The sequence below is a fragment of the Echinops telfairi genome, unplaced genomic scaffold (assembly GCF_000313985.2).
Source record: "Echinops telfairi isolate 266 unplaced genomic scaffold, ASM31398v2 ScPeMD7_7468;HRSCAF=8506_0, whole genome shotgun sequence".
Lineage (NCBI taxonomy): Eukaryota > Metazoa > Chordata > Mammalia > Afrosoricida > Tenrecidae > Echinops > Echinops telfairi.
Genome location: NW_022111369.1, coordinates 10,340,344 through 10,358,711, shown reverse-complemented (window position 1 = coordinate 10,358,711; position 18,368 = coordinate 10,340,344). Strand labels below are relative to the sequence as shown.

The window sequence follows — 18,368 nt, the reverse complement described above, 5'->3', positions numbered from 1 at the left end:
TACATTGAGGCACAGAACAAGCAAGGCAGCCACACACTGGTCCAATGATCAAAGAGCAAGAGACAAGAAAGGCGAGGCTCGCCGAGCCATTTATCTCTCTGTCCTTTAGTTAATCCCACTTGTATTTATTGGCCAGGCTAGCACAATAAACGATCTCAAATAGCTAGATAAACTGACATGTGTGCAACATGGAACCCTATGCAAACTTTTAAAAAAATGAATTTGAATTATGTTTGGTAACTGGGGGGCGTTATATGAGGTGGTAGTGAGGGGGAGGCGGGACAGCATACTGTAGAGGATGTAGTATGAAAACTTTATATGGGGGAAAAGTTAAAGTGCTCGAAATATGTTTATGTGTATATGTGCACTTTGTGTGTGACTATTTGAACATTCAGGGGGAAAAACAACAAGTGTGCTTTATGTCTGGCATTTTCTATCTTTCATTTAGGTAATTCATTCATATTATTGCATGGAGCAGTAGTGTGCTAATTTTCATCACTGTACTATTCCATGTGGTAATATACCACAGTTACTTATCTATTCTACTGCTGATGGGCATTTGGGTAGTTTCAGGTTTGTAGCTATTAGGAATTTCCAGGAGTGTTTTTGTCTTCTAGTATACAAAGTACACATGTCTGTTGTCTGTACATTTGGCAGAGGAACTGCTGTGCCATCAGGTTTGTATTAGGGATCTTACACCCTCACTATTATTTAGTAGATACGAGCTGAACAGTTTTCCCTACGTGGTATTACCAAGGTACCCCCAGCAGCAGAGAGTGGGAGTTCTGATGATACATACTCATATTCATAAGCATTTTTGAAACCAGGTCTCCTGACTCCAAAATCCAATGCTTATTTTCTTCTTTCACTTTAATTTTATTTAAAAGTAAGGACTTGGTAGCAATTTTCCTTTATAAATTCCATGATTCTCTTTAAGATTGGTATTCTCCGTTCATTCAATGACTCTCCATTCGCATACAGGAAAACAAATCTTTGCTGAATAGAATTTAGTAATGTTGACAGTGTCTCAGGGGCGCCCTGGATATATTCTTCTTCGCTGAGCCCAGCTGCCTGCGTCTTTTCTGCATGGGTGAAAAGGATGGCAGTGTAGTTCTTCCAGGCGTGTCCCAGAAGTTCCTGGAAGAGAGAAGAGATTGAAACAAAGCTTCTGGCCTTGAAATGCAATTCTCAAAAAATAAACAAAGGAGTCAATATGTTCCAATTTGGGATTTACATCAGTAAAGTGAAGTGAAGACGAACTGGGTGAGCATCGGAAGAAATATGTTAGTTTTTCATATTTTCTTGCAATTATAATAGGCACATACCTAATACTATCAATACTGCACATGATAAATTACATTTCTTATATTCTGTAAGCATTTATGACTGCCCATTCACTTGAGTTCACTGCTGTTGTTATCAGGTGCTACCAAATGAACTCTGTTCAGAGCAACCTTATGTACAGAAGAACGAAATGCTGCCCAGGTTTGCATGTGTAATTCTTCTTGAGCCTATTGACAGAGTGGCTTCAACAATATTATTTTGACCCTATGTTTGAAGCCACCGTGTCTATCCATGCCATTGAAGATCTTCTTCATTTCCCCCCACCCTCCATTTTACCAAGTCTGATGTCCTATTCCAGGGACTCTTTTCTCCTGAGGATGTGAGACAGACTTGTCACCTGTGATAGGTTTTTCATCAACTTGGCTGCACCAAGATTCACAATAATTTGGCAGTTGAGACCTTCCTCGTGATGTTTAACATAATGTAATAAACTCCATCATGGGATTTTCTGTGAGCAGCCAAGCATTTGTGGGAAAATTAGGGAGGAGTGCTACCCCTGACTCAGGTCACAACCTTGATGATGTTTCCCCAAGGGTGTTGACTGCTTGATAGATGAGTAGACACTACCGAGAGTTTCTTCCTTTCTTGCTGGATCTGGCTTCTGCAAATGGCTCAGTGATCTTTGCATTTGTGCCAAGGCCCCCCTCCCCGCCCTCACCCCATATTGTCCACCAATCCTGGGAGCCATCAACAGCCAGAAGGTTGACCTTCTGACCTTGGATTCACCTGCATCCACATTCACCACCCTGAAGTCTTCCTGCTTTCCGGTTTCTCAGCCCCCACAGCTACAAGAGCCAGGAGAAGCCTCCTGCATAACATCTGACCCACAGACTTGACCTGGACTAGACTTACCAGCTTCTGCAATAGTCTGAGCTATTTTGATATAAATATATATTTATGTACTGATAAATATGACGCAAATATATAAATTTTATATTGCTAGTTTTGCTTCTCTAGAGAACACAGCCTAACACACCACCCTTGCTTCTAAGGAGCATTCTGGCAGTACTTTCTTAAAAAAAAAAAAAAAGATTTGTTTATTCAACTGGAAATCCATGGTATCAATATTTTTTGGTCAAACTTATTCAGTGCTCAGCTTAGTTGTTTATGAGACAACTGAAAATACCATGGCTTGACTCAGGTGTGACTTAATCCTCAAAGTGACATCTTGATTCTTTAATACTTTAAAGAGATCTATCTTGTGCAGCAGATGTTCCCAACACAATCCACCATTGATTTCTTGACTGCTGATTCCATGAGCATTGATTGTGCATCAGGTAAAAAATATATATTAACAGCTTCAATCTTTTCTCCATTTATCTAATATCCTCACCTTGATAGAGTTTTGAGGATTTCAATTTTCTTTACATTGAGTTGTAATATATACGGAAGTCGGTAGTCTTTAAACTTCATCAGTAAATGTTTCCATTCCTCCTCACCTTCAGTCAACATATGCAGGTTGTTAGCAAGTCTTTAGTCCTGATGCCAAATCCAACTTCTCAGATTATTTTGCTCAGTAAATGATTGAGAAAGATGGTGGGGGAAAAAACAACCTTTATACATTCATTTCCTGTTTTTAAACCTGGCAGTATCCTATTGTTTTGTTCAAACAATTATCTATTGGTCTATGTACAGGTTCCTCATCATAACACTATGAAGTGTTATGGAATTTTCTTTCTTTTCAATGTTATCCACAGGTGATTATAATCAACAAAGTCAAATGCCTTTGCATAGTCAATGAAATACAAGTATATATCTTTCTGGAACTCTCTGCTTTCATCCAAGAACCATCTGACACCAGCAATGATGGCTCTAGTTGCAAGTTCTCTTCTGAATCCCCCTTTTGGCAGTTCTCTGTTGATGTACTGCTGAAAGCATTTTAAAATCAGTAGAAAAATTTAACTTTCATGGGATATTAATGATATTGGTTTATATTTTTCTAATGCTATTAGATCACCTATGAGGAGCTGATATTAAAGGCTCAAATAGAAAGCAAATATTTTGAGAATTATGATGACAACAAATGTACAAATGTGCTTGACACAATGGATGGATGTATGGATTGTGATAAGAATTGTACAAGTCCCCAATAAAATGATTTTTAAAAAAAGAAAAAAAAAGAAATTGACACAATTATGAATCCCCTTGCACCTGGTTGTCAAGGTAAATGTCTTTTACATTTCTTGGTATAGACTAGTGAGTGCTTCCAGCATTGCCTCAGTTTGTGAAATATTTCGGTTGGTCCTTGGTCATTTCCTGAGGCCTTATTTTCCAGTAATGCCGTCTGTGCAGCTTGAACTTCTACTTTCACTATAACTGGCTCTTGATCATATGTTACCTCTTGAAATGTTTGAACACAGACCACTTTTTTGTACAATGATCCTGATTATTTTTCCCATTGTCTTTTGATACTTTGTGTAGTATTCAATATTTTGCCCACAGAATCTTTCAACATTGCATCTAGAGGCTTGAATTTTTTTCTTCAGTTGCTTCAGCCTGAAAAATACCAGTTGTGGTTTCCCTCTGGGTTTTCTAACACCAAGTCTTAGCATGTTTCACTGTAAAACTTTACTTTGTCTTCCAGAGTTGCCCTTGGAAGATTTTTGTTTAGTTCTTTGACGTCATCATTTTTTCTATTTCTTTTAACCTCTCCGCAATCAAGATCAAGTTTTAGAATCTCTTCTGACATCCCCTTTGATCTTTTCTTTCTTCGTGTATGATGTTTTTGGTACCATTTCACAACTCATCACAATAGAACGTCTAGGGATAAACAAAACAAGAAACATCTAAAACCAAAAATCAAATCTTCAGTCATTAGTGTATTGCAAATCTGTTCTTTAAATGTAATCTAAATTCAGGTGAGATACACTTAAAGTTATATTTTGGCTCTTGTATGTATATATTAGCAGTTGATGGTCAATTCTGCAGTCGACCCCTGGCCTTGTTTTCACTGACGACAATGTATGGGAAAACAGTGTCTCTCTCCACAGATACGGTTAAATTGATTCTTGTGTTTTCCATCTGGAGAGGTCCATGCTGTAGTTGTCATTTATGCTGAAAAAGATGTGATCTTGCAAAATTCTATCATGCAATCTCCCTTTTTTTCTATCATCAAGGTCATATTTTCCAACTATTGATCTTCCCTCTTTGCTTCCAACTTTTGAATTCCAATCACCAGTAATTATCACTGCATCTTGATTGAATGTTTGATCAATGGAATGTTTGGTAGAATTTGTTAATATCTTCATCATTCATTTCAGTGTTCAGTGCATAAATTTGGATAATAGTTGCATTAACTGGTCTTCCTTCTGGGTGTATAGATAATATCCTACAACAGAAAGCGTCGTATTTTAAGATAATCTTGAAATGTTCTTTCTGATGATGAACAAAATGCCATTCCTTTGGAATTTGATGGCCATGATTCACTGCATAGTAAAACTTATTATTCTTGACTAAAAACGGTCAACACTAGTCCATTTTAGCTCATTAATTCCTAAGACATTGGTTTTCATTTTTTGCATTTCATATCTTTCCAGCACCCAAATTATCTGCACAGCATGACAAGCTGACAAAAAATGGGTTTGAATTAATTAGAACCACTTAGTTTCTTTAAGGTAAGGATCTTGGGTAAGAGACATATGGGCATCTTTTGTTTGTTTCTTTATTTGGGGGCAGAAATACTGAGTTACTATTATTACTGAAAGCGTATATGGGACATATTTACAGAATCCCAGAGTTACAATCTACTAAGTCAATCATAGATTTTTAGCCCATATGCAGTGGAAAAAGAGAGATTAAAATACATTTGGTGATTTGGCACAGTTAAAAAATACAGCTATGATCTCTTCACATGCTTAAAATCAAATATAATTCATAAGATGATTTCTTTGTGAAAATGAGGAAGTTGGCTGTATAATGAATATTTATTTGACTAGTGAAAAGAAGCTGATATAAAGCAGATATAGTAAAATGTGGCAAATTTTTCACACCATATAAAAGGCATCTAGAAATAACCATTAGACATTTTGAAATACGTCCACAATTATATGACATCATGGAAATGTGACAGCGGATAACATTCTCTCCCTTCCAAATGCTCTCACTGCCAAAATGTTTCCAAAGTTTTCATCAGTTAACAATAGCTAGAAAAATGTAAAATGCCTAATGCTGTTGAGAGTGACTCTATGCACAACAGAATTCAATACTGCCCAGTCTCGTCCCATCATCACAATTCTTACTATGTTTTGTCCCAAAGATGTAACCACTGTGTCAATCCTTCTGATAGGCATTCTTCGACTTTGTTGACCCTCTACTTTACCAAACAGGACGACCTTCTCCAGAGTCTGGTCTTACCTGATCACATGTCCAAAATATGTGATTTAGCACAGAAGGAGTGGATGCATAGAAATAATAACTGATGCAAGGGTTTTGTTGGGATTTAGGGGCGGGGGGAGATGAAAAGAGTGAGGGGACTTTTGGAGTAAACAAGGAAAGTGGGAGAGGGAGTATGCACTAGAACTCAAGGTGTGTCTAGGACACAACTCATTTTAAAGGCAGTTTAGTTAGGGGGTGGGGGAAAGACAATGTTCTGAAATTGATGGTGGTAATGATTGTACAATTCTTGATATGATTGAACTACTGAATTGTGTGAGATATTAATTAGATACTTAATTAATTAATTAATTAAGTTGTTAAAAATATATGTGAGTTAAAGTCATATCATTCCAACTTCTAAAGAGCATATATTCTAAGGATCTATAATTCTTCCAGGATAAATTTATTTGTCCTTTTTGAATGGTATGTTCAATGTTATCCACAAACACTGTAATTCAAACTTATTAGTTCAGCTTTGAGTTCCTTATTCACTGCCCAGTCTTTGCATATATATGAGATGATTGAAAATATCATGTTTGTCCAGTCATATTTATTCCTCCAAGTGACATCTTTACCTTTTAACACTTTATGTCAAAACAGAATGCCTAGGGATAAACAAAATAAGAAGTATCTAACAAAACCAAATGTACAGTCATAGAGTTTATTTCAATTTATAGCAACCCTGTATGATTTTTAAAGAGTTTCAATATATAACAAATATAGAATTATATTCATTATGATGAATAACTGAAAATAATAAAAGAGGAATGAAAGAGGGGGAGGGAGGGGTGGGAAGGAGGGAAGGAAAGGTGGAAGGGTAAAGAAGGAAAGAGAAGAAAGGAATAGAACGAAGAAAAGGAAAGGAGGAAGAGTCAGAATATGTAAATCTTCTAATAGGAAAATACTTGTGAGAACTGTAAGACAAATTACTTAAAATGAGAAACATGCCGAGACTGTTATTGCCAACTATAGGTCCTGACACAATCTGCTTTTTATCAGAGCCGTTTGCTTGTCCCGCTATCTGTACAACTTGACCGTGCGCTCCTGGAAGGTAGAGTCTATGTCTTTCCATATCAATCAAAGCCCCTAGCACATTGTAAACTCAAAGTAAATGTCTGTTAGATTAATTTAGAACTTAATATCTCATCATCATCCCAAATACTTGTTTTTAAAGAAGTTTATTTAAACTATAGGACGAAAAAAACCCTATACTTTCTCTAGAAGTTTTCTTTGTTTTGTTGTTTAATATCAGTGTGCTTAGTCTGCACCATCTAGTTTCTATTCAGAGAGCCACACTCAAAGCATAGGTCCTATTTGTCCATAATAATTGTTCAAAAATTGTTTCTTTACTGCATAAAATTATTTTTATATTCCTGGTTGTCCAAAATTTCCCTGCTTTAAGCAAATTTGACTGGAAGTTTTGTGATCAGTACATGAGTAAATAGTTGTATGCTTTAATAGAATGTTTCAGAGGGATTGGTATAGTCTGAAATGACTCTAAAACAAAAATTGATTTACAAAATTCGAACACAACTTTAAAAGATTGTAGCTCCTGTTCAAATCTTAGTATGAGGGGGCTTCAAGTAGTTAAAGGAAACATGGAATTAAAGATGATAGAATGTTTCCACAAACATATTGAAGCCCACTCACAAATGGAAGGTAATGTCCACATGCGGTTTTTGCCAATGGTGACCACAGCAAATGGTGACAATTACAGGATCCTTCAGAGCTGGTTACATTGTCAGTATATTATGAAGAATCTTCCACTGAGGAAAAATCAGAAGTTTAAAAAATAAACAGTAGTTAAAAATAGTAATGTACTACATACACCATATCTAGTTGCTAAACTAAATGCATCAGAATTAGAGATATGGTCCAGGAATATGAACTTTTAAAAGCTCTTGAGGTTGTTTATTCCATCAGCTAATACTTATTGCGAGTCTAGTGTGTTCCATGTACTTGGGAAGGTCAGCAAAGAAGTGGAAGACCCTCAATGAGGTGGATGGTCCCAGTGGCTACCATTAGGGGCTCCAACAGTGCACCCGGTGTAAGGATGGGGCAGGACTGGGCAGATTTACACTGTTGGATAGCAGGTCTCTCTGAGGCAGAACCACCTCAATGGCACCGAACACTGACAACAGGGACACAGTGGGAATGAGACGATGGATTCTCTGTTTACATGTAGTGGGTATTACATACTTATTAAAGTTAGAGTTGAAAAAGAGGGACAGACAGAAGAAAAATAGTTTCAATCTGCTACCACTGGCTTTTGTAGAGAATATAAATGGTACTGGAATAGCACAGTGTTCCGTGGAGGGTACATGAGGGTACAAAGAAGGAGTCAGGAAAACTTACTAGCATTTGAGGCATCTTGGGACTTTTTTGAAAAGTGCATAGGACTAACAAGGCAATTAAAGAGCATTAAAGGCATAGAAGGAGTCCCTGGTAAATAATGCAGCAGCTAACCAAAATACTGGAGATTGTAGTTCACCTAAAGGTGCCTCAAAAGAACCAATCAGAACCTGGTGATCTCAGATTTCTGTAAAATCAATGATTGCATATCTATGGGGCACAACGATACTCTGACACACATAAAGTTGCTATGAATCAAGAATCAATTTGATAACGTAGTTACTTGGTCTGATTTTTAGAAGCATAAAATAATAAGTAAAGGGAGAGCAAGTATAACTGAGTGCTATTGAGATTTTATATCTCTAGAAGTACAGCTATTTCATTTGATCCTTAATCACTATAATCTCTGGAGGTTTCTCAAATTTAGATCCAGTCTTGAAATCTCCAGGTGGACCCATACTAGTGTCATAATTAGTGTAGTAATAACAAAATGTGTACATAAACCCAAATGAAACCCACAGCTGTCAGATAAATTCCACCGCATAACTATCCTATAAGGTGAAACTGCCCCATAGCATTTCCAGGACGTCAATATTTGTGAAAGAAGTCTGCCTCAGCTTTCTCCTGTGGAGCAGCTGGTGGGTTCAAACCACCAAACTTTTACATAGCAGTCGAGCGCTTTAACTACCAAACCCTTACTCAAGTGCTCACACACAAGTGAAGAAAGAACTGTTACTCTTAGCCCCTGCAGTCGCTGCTTTGGGAGTTGATTAATGCCTGGTCCATAATGGTTATGAAATAATTTTAGAAATATCACTCTAATAAAAATACATGCTAAAGGAATTGTTTGGCACAAATAATCCTTTCCTGAGTAACAAAATCAGAACTCTTTTATAATCACGTAATTCTTCACTTTCTAGGGTCGTACTTCTTGCATTAAGTATGCTAACTTTCTCAGGATTCCTTTGATTTCTGGTTTTCTGCATTGAACATTAACATGGTCCCACTTTGTCTGCCCCAGACATTTCCTCTCCTTTTAGCTATAATCACATTCAAGGACACAAGGCGAAAGCACCCGAGTGTAATAGACTTGTAAGCTCTAGACCACTTACGAGTGCATGTGTTCAGCCACTGGGAAGTTTTTCCATGTTGATAATTATTTATGAAAGGATGCTCATATCCTAAATGGTGAGAGAAATTGCACTTTTGAGTTCCTGCCAACTATAGAAGAGTGGTTGATTTAGCTTATAATCTTTAGATTGATTTTTGGCTGGAAAATAGTGGAATATTTTAAAGCAGTGTCGCTTGGTGGATAGTTAGTTATCCTGTTAGTGGCCAAGCATGTTCTCAACGGACCCAGAGAAAGAATAATCACAGCTGATTGATACCTTGCAAAAGAAATCCAAGAGCAAGATAAGTTAACGTATGTTATCTGGTGTTAATAATTTAAATGAGGTCCTAAGCGAGATGGATATTTTACCATCAATCATGACATGTTTGGTTCCGGAGTGCTAATGGGGTGAGTCCATTTAGTCCTTTTGGGAAAACTCGTTAGAGTAGAAGCTTTGCTTTCCAGGATTTATGTTCATTTTCCCAGGACCCCACCAGCCCCGCCCCATTGGTTTGTGGTTGATGAAATCACAGCATCTGGATTTTTAAGGGGGGACTTTAAAAAAAGCCAACTATTACATCAACTGAGGGGGAAAAATCATGGAACAGGAGGACAATCAGGCCCATTCTTTATGTTTTATACTATTCCCGTACTCTCATTCCACTTAAAACACCACATTTTCCTTCTCAGAAAACCAGAGCTGGCTGATAGGACCTTGTTAGATTTGACTGTCGAAGGCTGTCTGGGCTCAGAGCTGTTGAAGAATTTAGGGATCATCTCTTCACATTGCCTCCTTTTGCAGATGAGGCTATTGAGGCCTTGTGATGTTAAACAACTTCACTAAAACCACATAGTTGATTGCAGGCAAACAGAGGTTCATAGCAGACTCACTGAGCTGCCGGGCTCATCCATGGAATTGGGGACTTCTCAGTTTAACCTTACTACATTAGAAAAAATTTTGAGCGAGTTACTTTATAGTTCTACAACATAGCCAGTAACTTTGATTTCACTCATCCTTTCCTCTGATACCGGTAAATAGAAGTCCAGAGAAGGAGATTTATGCAGATAATATTTTAAACATAAAATGACTAACCATAAAATAACCATGAATATTATTGAATATTAATTAATGAAATATTAATGAATTTGCTGCACCTACCAGACACCAATATCTTGACTAAACAATGTACTGTTATGCTAATGTGGTGATAATTCCAAAAGTGACCCCCAATGACATAGACAAGATCATCATTCCCAGATTACCAATGAAGGGACTGCGGATTAAAGAAATTGATAAGTTAATCAAAATCACCAAGCAAATGAGTAGGTAAATAAAAGTTGACCACAGATATAATTTACTGAAGAAGTCATGCCCTTGATTTGTATAATGCATTGCACATATCTAGAAGTTCAGCATGAATAAAAACTAATCATAATCTGGGTGGGAACAATAGCAATAAAACAACAATTGTAATATAAGGGGGTATTTCCCAACAAACAAAACAAAATAAAACAAAACAGAAAAGGCTCTGTGGGGCGGAGCTTTTGTAATACACATTTTTCCTTGTAGGTGGGCATCCAGCAATTAGGGCACCCAGTGGCGTCACCTGGGAAGGTTCTCAATGGTCAAAATGAAATTTTTTTTTCATAAAAGCAGTTTCGCTTGAATGTCATTTTTTTGGTGATAGCCAATTTAGGAGAACAGAGTACAGCTGTGAAATTTTGTTTCCTGCTTGTGAAAAATGACACAGAAATTATTGTGATGGTGAACACAGCTTCTAGGGACAGCACTATGGGAAAAACTCAATTGTATGAGTGGGTTTCTCCTTTCAAAAAAGGTGAAATGTCAATTGATGACAAACCTCAGTTCTGCATATCCATTAACTTCCTAAACAGATGAAAATGTTGACTCGTAGTGCATTTGGAGTTGCTTGCACCAGGTCAGACTGTTCATCAAGCTTTCTATTTAGAAGTTCTGAAAAGATTTCATAACAGTGTCCAACAAAAAAATCCCGATTTGTGGCAGACAGGGAACTGGTTTTGCCACCACAACAATGCACCTGCTCATGCAGACATTTCAGTGCACCATTTTTTTTGCAAAAAAACCAATGTGCCTCTCTTGCCCCACACACCTAACTCACCTGACGTCACTCCATTCAACTTCTTTTTGTTTCCTTGAATGAAGAAGGACATGAAAGGACAGTGATTTGATGATGTAGAAGAAATGAAGAAAAAAAAATGAGGGAGGTACTGTCAGCCATCCAAACAAATTAGCTTGAAAAATGTTTCCAAGAATGGAATAGCATATTTTATAAATGCATTAAGTGTAATGGAGAGTACTTTGAAGGTGATAAGGTTGTTTTGTTAAAAAAAATTAAATACATAGCTTTGAAAAAAATCAATTTTTGGGTGCATACCCCCTCATAGTAATAATACATTGTTTTTTCATGAACTTACTCTAAGTCATGAAGAATTCCAGGAACTTTATATTTAATACACATGACAGAACTCTTTCACAAGAAAAAAAAAAAAGAGAGAGAAAAAAACCCAACCCCCCAAATTCAATGCCATTGGTTCTTGCTTACAGCAACCCCAGAGGACAGGGTAGCATGGCCCTGTGGGATTCCTAGACTGTAACTCCTTACAGGAGTAGAGAGTCTGTCTCTCTCCTGCGGAGCAGCTGGTGGTCTCAAATTGCTGACCTAGTTAGCAGCCCAATTCATGACGTCACCAGGGCTCCCATAGCACATAGGTAAAAGTGTCCCCCTATTACGAGTGAGTTGTACTATCCATTTATAGTCATAGCCTCGGAAAGTAGCAAGGTTCACTTACAACGAGGTGCCATCAGACAACTAAGTCTGTGTGCTTTGTGTGCTTTCTCAGGGCCTGCCTTGGCCCCTCTGAGTCTTTTGAATACAAACTCACCCACAACATTAACAGCTGAGTTGTAGTTTATGAAACAAAAATAATACATGTGTGAAGCCTGCTTATACATTATAATAATAGCTGATCTCATGAGGGAAGAAATAATGCGGACATCAGTCGATTCCTGAGTTCAGTCCTATAATAGAGTCACTGCCTATGAGCGCTTCCTTCGAAGGGACTTTAGTAATGTTGGCTCTGATCATTATTTGTGATTTAAGAAGATATATAGATTCAAATGAAAATTCAGTGGAATCATTCCTTGTGTTTCCCAGTTTAGGGGAGAGGACTCACTGCTGCCTGCATCGTTTTACTGCGCATTAATGATTACCTAACATAAATAAAGGAAAGATGATGACCTAACATAAATCAAGGAAAAAGGTATATCGGAGGTGGGGCAAATATTTCACTTGTGACTGCTAGCAGCCTCCAACCCTTGTGCAAAATATTAAAGCACGAATTGGGAGAAATACTGAAAGAGAAAGTAGGGAGTTTCACGAAAGAAGAAGTTATTTCTCTGATATTAGTCTTGTAGACTCCTTCCAAAGTAGGCATGGAGACATCCCCCATCCCCCAAAAAAAGTGGAAGAAGAAGATAGGAAAGGGGGCTAGGCAGACACTTCATTTGCCATTTAACTTCAGTCAGGAAGAAAAAGAAATCCATAGTGAGTCTGGAACTAGAAGACCTTAATGACTCCTTGATCCTTCCTAACAGCTGCTGTTGCTGTTGAATATTCAGACGTTCGGCAGCTGCTCCCGCTCTCTGAGCACATCCAGATGGCTGCCACCAGTACCGGAGGCACCTTCAGGAAGAGCATCATAAACAGCCAGCCCGTACTTAGACAACCTTCAACCAAAGACAAGGATGGAAGCCCAGAATAGGTCTGCAGTGCCTCTCAGGGGCTGTAGGAAACTCGTAGGGTTACTAACACCTGACTACTGAGTTCTCCTGGGAGAAAGAAGTTTTTTTTATTCTGGAAAATTATTCTGGATCTGAGTTTGCTTTAGTCCATCTCCTCGTTTGCCATCAACTCCTGAATTGGACACTGAATTAAGAAAGGCAGCTGCTAAGAGGAAAGGCTGTATGCCAGATACTGTTTGAAAAGACCAGAGAAATGTATGAATCAGATTCACTTACACACAAAAGGGTGTGTGTGTGTATTTTTCTCAATATTGTTCTCTATCCTAAAACTAGAATAATATATTTTGAAATTACTTATTTAAAACAACTGCATTTTCATTGACTGAATTACATCCATTTGTAACACAGCTAAGGACGTCTGGTTGACAAAGGTTAAAGAACTCAGCTGCAAAGTGATGTCAGCAATTCGCACCCTCCAGTGCTCAGCAGGAAAGAGATGGAGCACTCTGCTATGGGACATTTCTCCTCTGGCTTGGTGGGGTGGGGGGTTTGCTAGGAGTCAAAATTGACCCATTGCCACACACCAACAACATGCGAAGCCAATTACGTACTTGATAACTCAAAACCAATGTTTAAAAACTACTTTTATGGAATAGATGTAGGTTTCTCCCCTTTGGTTTTTGAGTGCACCATTTAGTAATTTGGGAGAGGTTTGTAGCCTTTTTAGATTGCACATTGTTTCTTAATTGCAATCATGTTCTCCTTTACTTTTGTACAGAATGTCTTTGCTTTTTCAGGAGTTGGATGATGAGGGTTATTTTTTATACTCTTGTCATCCTAATTTTTTCCACTGGTTTCTTGTGATTACACACATGTCATTTGGTTTTGTTTTTAGAAACATGCCCAAAATGAAAAACAAAATGTGCATCTTTCGTTTAGAATAATTTTATGCCACTGCATATTAAAGGGGGACAATACTTCTTTAAAACTAGCTATGCTATCTTTTGGGGTGTACCAGGTTCTACAGTCTGAAATTAGACCAAAAGTAAGTAGGATGTACACAAAGACTGAGTGAATGAAAATGTGCTGCCCATGAAATTTATGTGGAGAGCTCCAAATAGATGTCAGAGAAGCAGCTGGATCACATATAGATGGCCTTCAAAATCTTTGTGGAAAAATCCCATTATTTGTCCATTTTGGCTTTCCATGAACTTTTTGAAATCCTCCACCCCACATCTATATCTCCCAGTCATCTGAGTTTGTCCTACTTTGATGACTTGTATGTTGCTGTTAGGCTGGAAGCTATGCTAGTGGTGTTTCACATACCAGCAGGGTCGCCCATGGTGGATGGGTTTCAGTGTAGACTTAGATGAGACTACCACTACTACTTTCAAAAATTAGCCAGTGAAACCTATGAATCCCAACGGGATAGTGTCCGCTATAGTGCTGGAGGATGAGCGCCCAGGTTGAAAGATTGATGGACGAAGGCAGGGCCCATGTCTTATCCACCAATCAGTAAGCTCTGGGTAAATGTTCAAACGCATTTCTCACTGACAGAGTCAGTGAATGAACACCAGTTTGGTGAACCCTAAGAGATTTCCTATCTTGAAACTTGATAGGGAGTGCAACTCTCTATTTCGAGTTCATACTTCTAAAATTTTACTGTCTTTAACAATCATCTGAAAGATTTATTAAAATGCAGATATCAAAGATGCTAGGGCTGCTCCTTTAATAGATCCCAATTGAGTTAATTTTTAAATAAGTGTCCCAGGTAATTCTGATACAGATTCTCTGGGGCCCACAATTTACAAACATATTCAGTTTTCAGTTCTTGAGCGCTTGAGACTTATGGAACCTCTGAAAAGTTGTGCTTCTCTCTCTCTCTCTCTTAATGTTATTCAGTTTCAAAGCAGCTGACTAAATCCTCTAAAGGAAATTGTAGCACCTATTCTTGGGACAGTCATGAAAATTTACATTATTTCTGTGTGCTCAACATGGTGTGCTTTAAACTATTATTTTAATGAGACTTTCACTTGCTTACTTCAGGCACATCATCAGAAAATACCAATTGCTAGGCAAGGACATCATGTTTGGCACTCCAGAAAAATCAGCAAAAACGTGGGAACTCTTCAATGGGTTGCATTGACACATTAAGGACTATTGATCGGAGCAAACACACCAGCTCCCAGGAGGATGGCACAGGAGGATGAGTCAGGACCCACTCAACAGCAGTGATCAAGATAATGTCCACCAAATATGAATACTGGCATTAGTGGTTTTATCTCTTTGAATTACCTGGATCATCTGGACGGAAGGCAATACTTCCTCTCCACACAGAGGCATGTCTGCCCTCTGTAACAGTAGTGCAAGGTGGAGACCATCTTGCCCGAAGTGATGCGCCAGGGCCTCTTTGACCTTCTGGATCACACATTTCTTGCTCAGACTGCTGTGTGGATAGCCTGGAGTGTCTAAGACCTGCACCTGCAGGGTTATCTCTTGACCCTCTCTGCGCATGAAGCTGGGAAGGTGACAACTTCGGCCCAGGCTACACTCTTGGGTCACAGAACATGGAGCAAAGCTACTGTGGAAGTCTTGGCTTCCCAGAAGAATGTTCCCAGCAGAACTTTTCCCACTCTGAGTCATACCAAAAAGGGCCAAGTTGATGATCATTTTGTTGGGATCTGTCATGGCTGTGGATAACAAAGGCATAGCATAAGCAGTCAGACTTCTACATTCATCCATGTGAAGTTTCTTGCCTCCCCACCTTTGCTTTGCTTTCCCATCATTCAGGGTGACTAAAAATACGGAGGGGGTAGAGACACCCCAGTAACAATGAGATAGAAATAATATTAGCAGTTGATATTGAGCAGGAAGAGAAAAGTCACATACAGATTCAGAAGGGGAGAAGAATCAATGATTGCAGGAAAATGAGAAAAATAAAAATGGAATTGTTTCCTGTGGGAACCTGTAATGTTCCATGTAAACCCTTTAAAGGAGGAAAATGCGAACTTATCCATGTGGTCAATTAGCTCGTTTATAAATGGGTGCTGAGACTCCCGAGCTCAGGAATATAGCTAGCAGCAGTATTTGAAAATTCTTCACTTTTAAAAGAGGAGTATGAACAGAAGAGTGGAAGAAACAGTCCTGCTGCCTTAAAAAAATTACCAACCACTGTGCCCACTCCACCCTATTAATACACAAGTGGCATCTGCAAAACATCATCTTTCCCAGCTTCTTGAATGTTTCCCTTCTATGAAACATAAGTTATGTTAAAGAAGCCTTCTGTTTCTGTTTTACTCAAGGTTCTTTTTCCTTTTCTTTTTACAACCAGGCAACATTCTGATGAAAATGAGAACAACTTGTAATTTCTATTATGAAATAATTAATAAATCATCTCCTTAGTCCATCATTATAAAGTGTTGACTCTTTAATAAAGAAAGTAAAACCCAGTACATTTTAAACATTGTTAGAAGGTAATAAAATCCTGGGGGGTTCTATTCTCTTTCTGCTACTTGGATAGCTAACCTTTTGAACAGAGCAAAAACCCCTTGTAGCATTATAAGGCTGTCAATTCTTTGATTAAATTGATAGGGCTTTTCCACCAGCCAATTACCAAACATGCTCAAGGTGCATATCCAGTAATAAGACATTTTAGGTTTGTATAGTTATTAGTTTTGCCTATATGCTATAATTCCCCTATTAGGTAGTTTTACGTACCTTAGACCACTCTAATCCGATAATTCATTTCATCCCAATCTCTCCAGTTGCTACCACGATCACCCCATGCAAATATAGTCTGGTTTACATCCTTCAAGCATTCAGAGCATTCAGCTCAGTCAGCTGTTGGCTGCACCCCAGTGCTGGTTTATTGATTTCGTTTTACTCTTGAATCAGATGCATAATATCTTTGAAAACTGAGCATTCAATCCCAATCCCTTCAGTGTAAGTCACATACCTTTTCCTGTCTTTAGAAAACGCTTTCTCTACGAAGACGTCGTTCTAGCTGGTGTAGTTGTTCTTTGAGGTGACCTTTACCTTCTGAGAGAGCTATTGTACCACTCTGCGACTGACACTGTCTGTGTTTTATTTAGTTAATCTGTGACCAGGCATTCTCTTTACCAATGACTGTCTTCCTCTAATCAGCACCCACTCTTCCATGTCCCCTGATAAACTTGCAATTTCCATAGGTACTTCCGGAAACTTCTCTTTTCTGAAGTGAAAAACTTTACTATATGGCCTTGTTAATCAGTAACAATTTGTTGATAGCATAAAAAAGGTAGGTCTGACCGAACTAGAGACTAGACATTCTTTTTCCCTGGTCACATTTTTTATATCTGTTCTTGAAAATGTAATGAAATAACTATGTCCAATGATTAGAAAGTAATTTCATACCATTATTTTTTTAGCTCAAAGATTTAAAAAAAAATGATGTTTTAGTGATACCTGTACAATTGAAGGGTACTGTTTTATCCTAATTGATGATATCACTAACATGCTTATATAATAAACACATTCATTTACCATATCAATTAATGATAGCCTATTTATGAAAACGTCAACAGTGAACTCCAAATTAAAGCCAAATAATTTTTGCTTTTAGAATTAGGGTTTCATTCTGCCATAGCATTGAAAGCTAAATTTGATTTTTCCCTACTTCCTAGTATAGAATGCAGTTTCCGAAATACTTTTCCAGTGTATGAGATGAGGAATTCTTAGTAGGGCTACCTTCTGGTTCATCTTATCCTGCAGCGCGCAGAAGTCTGTGAAGTGTGTATTCCAGCGTGAAGGGAATTAATCGTCATCTGGAATGATTTATGATTTCACGGACAGGGAGTTTAAAACTCTTCTTCCTGTGTGGAAGCGACAAGGAAAACAGCAACCGGATTCGGTCATCCAACAAGCCCATTGGGCTGCCCTGCAGGGAGGAGAAGGCATCTCCCGCAGGTGGCAGTACCAGCCTGCTCCTGAGAAAGGACTGAAGCTACATTCATTACTTTTCTTCCACTCTAAAGGCCTGCTCTTCGTGGAGGAGCGTGAATCAATAAGGGAGCACCTTTTTGATGAAAGGCAGAGCCAAGCCTTCCTTTCCGAAGTTCCCTGACAGCGTGTGGTGTACACTGCACAACACGTGCACGAGGTCCTTACTTCCTCAAGTCCTCCCCTCTGTGACGATAGTTTCAACCACCGCTAAGCCAACGGCTGACGGTTAGGAAACTAAGATTCAGAGTTCGTGTGCATTATTGTACGTCCAATAAGACTGCAAATGGCACCATTATTTCCAACAGGGTTTAATGAAGGTTTTAGACCTGAATCAACTTACAAGTCATATATAAGAGTAATTTATTAAATAATATTGAATGATTGTGAATTATTTTTTAAACAGTTTAATGAGCACTTAATCTA

At 38.2% G+C, this 18,368-nt stretch overlaps 1 protein-coding gene across 1 annotated transcript; it reads right to left on the bottom strand.

Annotated features, from left to right (window-relative positions):
• Window positions 1–876: 876 nt before the first annotated feature.
• GIMD1 (GIMAP family P-loop NTPase domain containing 1) lies at window positions 877–15,653 on the bottom strand. Its single transcript, XM_004703297.1, has 2 exons — window positions 15,261–15,653; window positions 877–1,137 (listed from the first exon to the last, which is right to left on the bottom strand). The coding sequence occupies exons 1-2, from the start codon at window positions 15,651–15,653 to the stop codon at window positions 877–879; spliced, it is 654 nt and encodes a 217-aa protein (XP_004703354.1).
• Window positions 15,654–18,368: the final 2,715 nt, after the last annotated feature.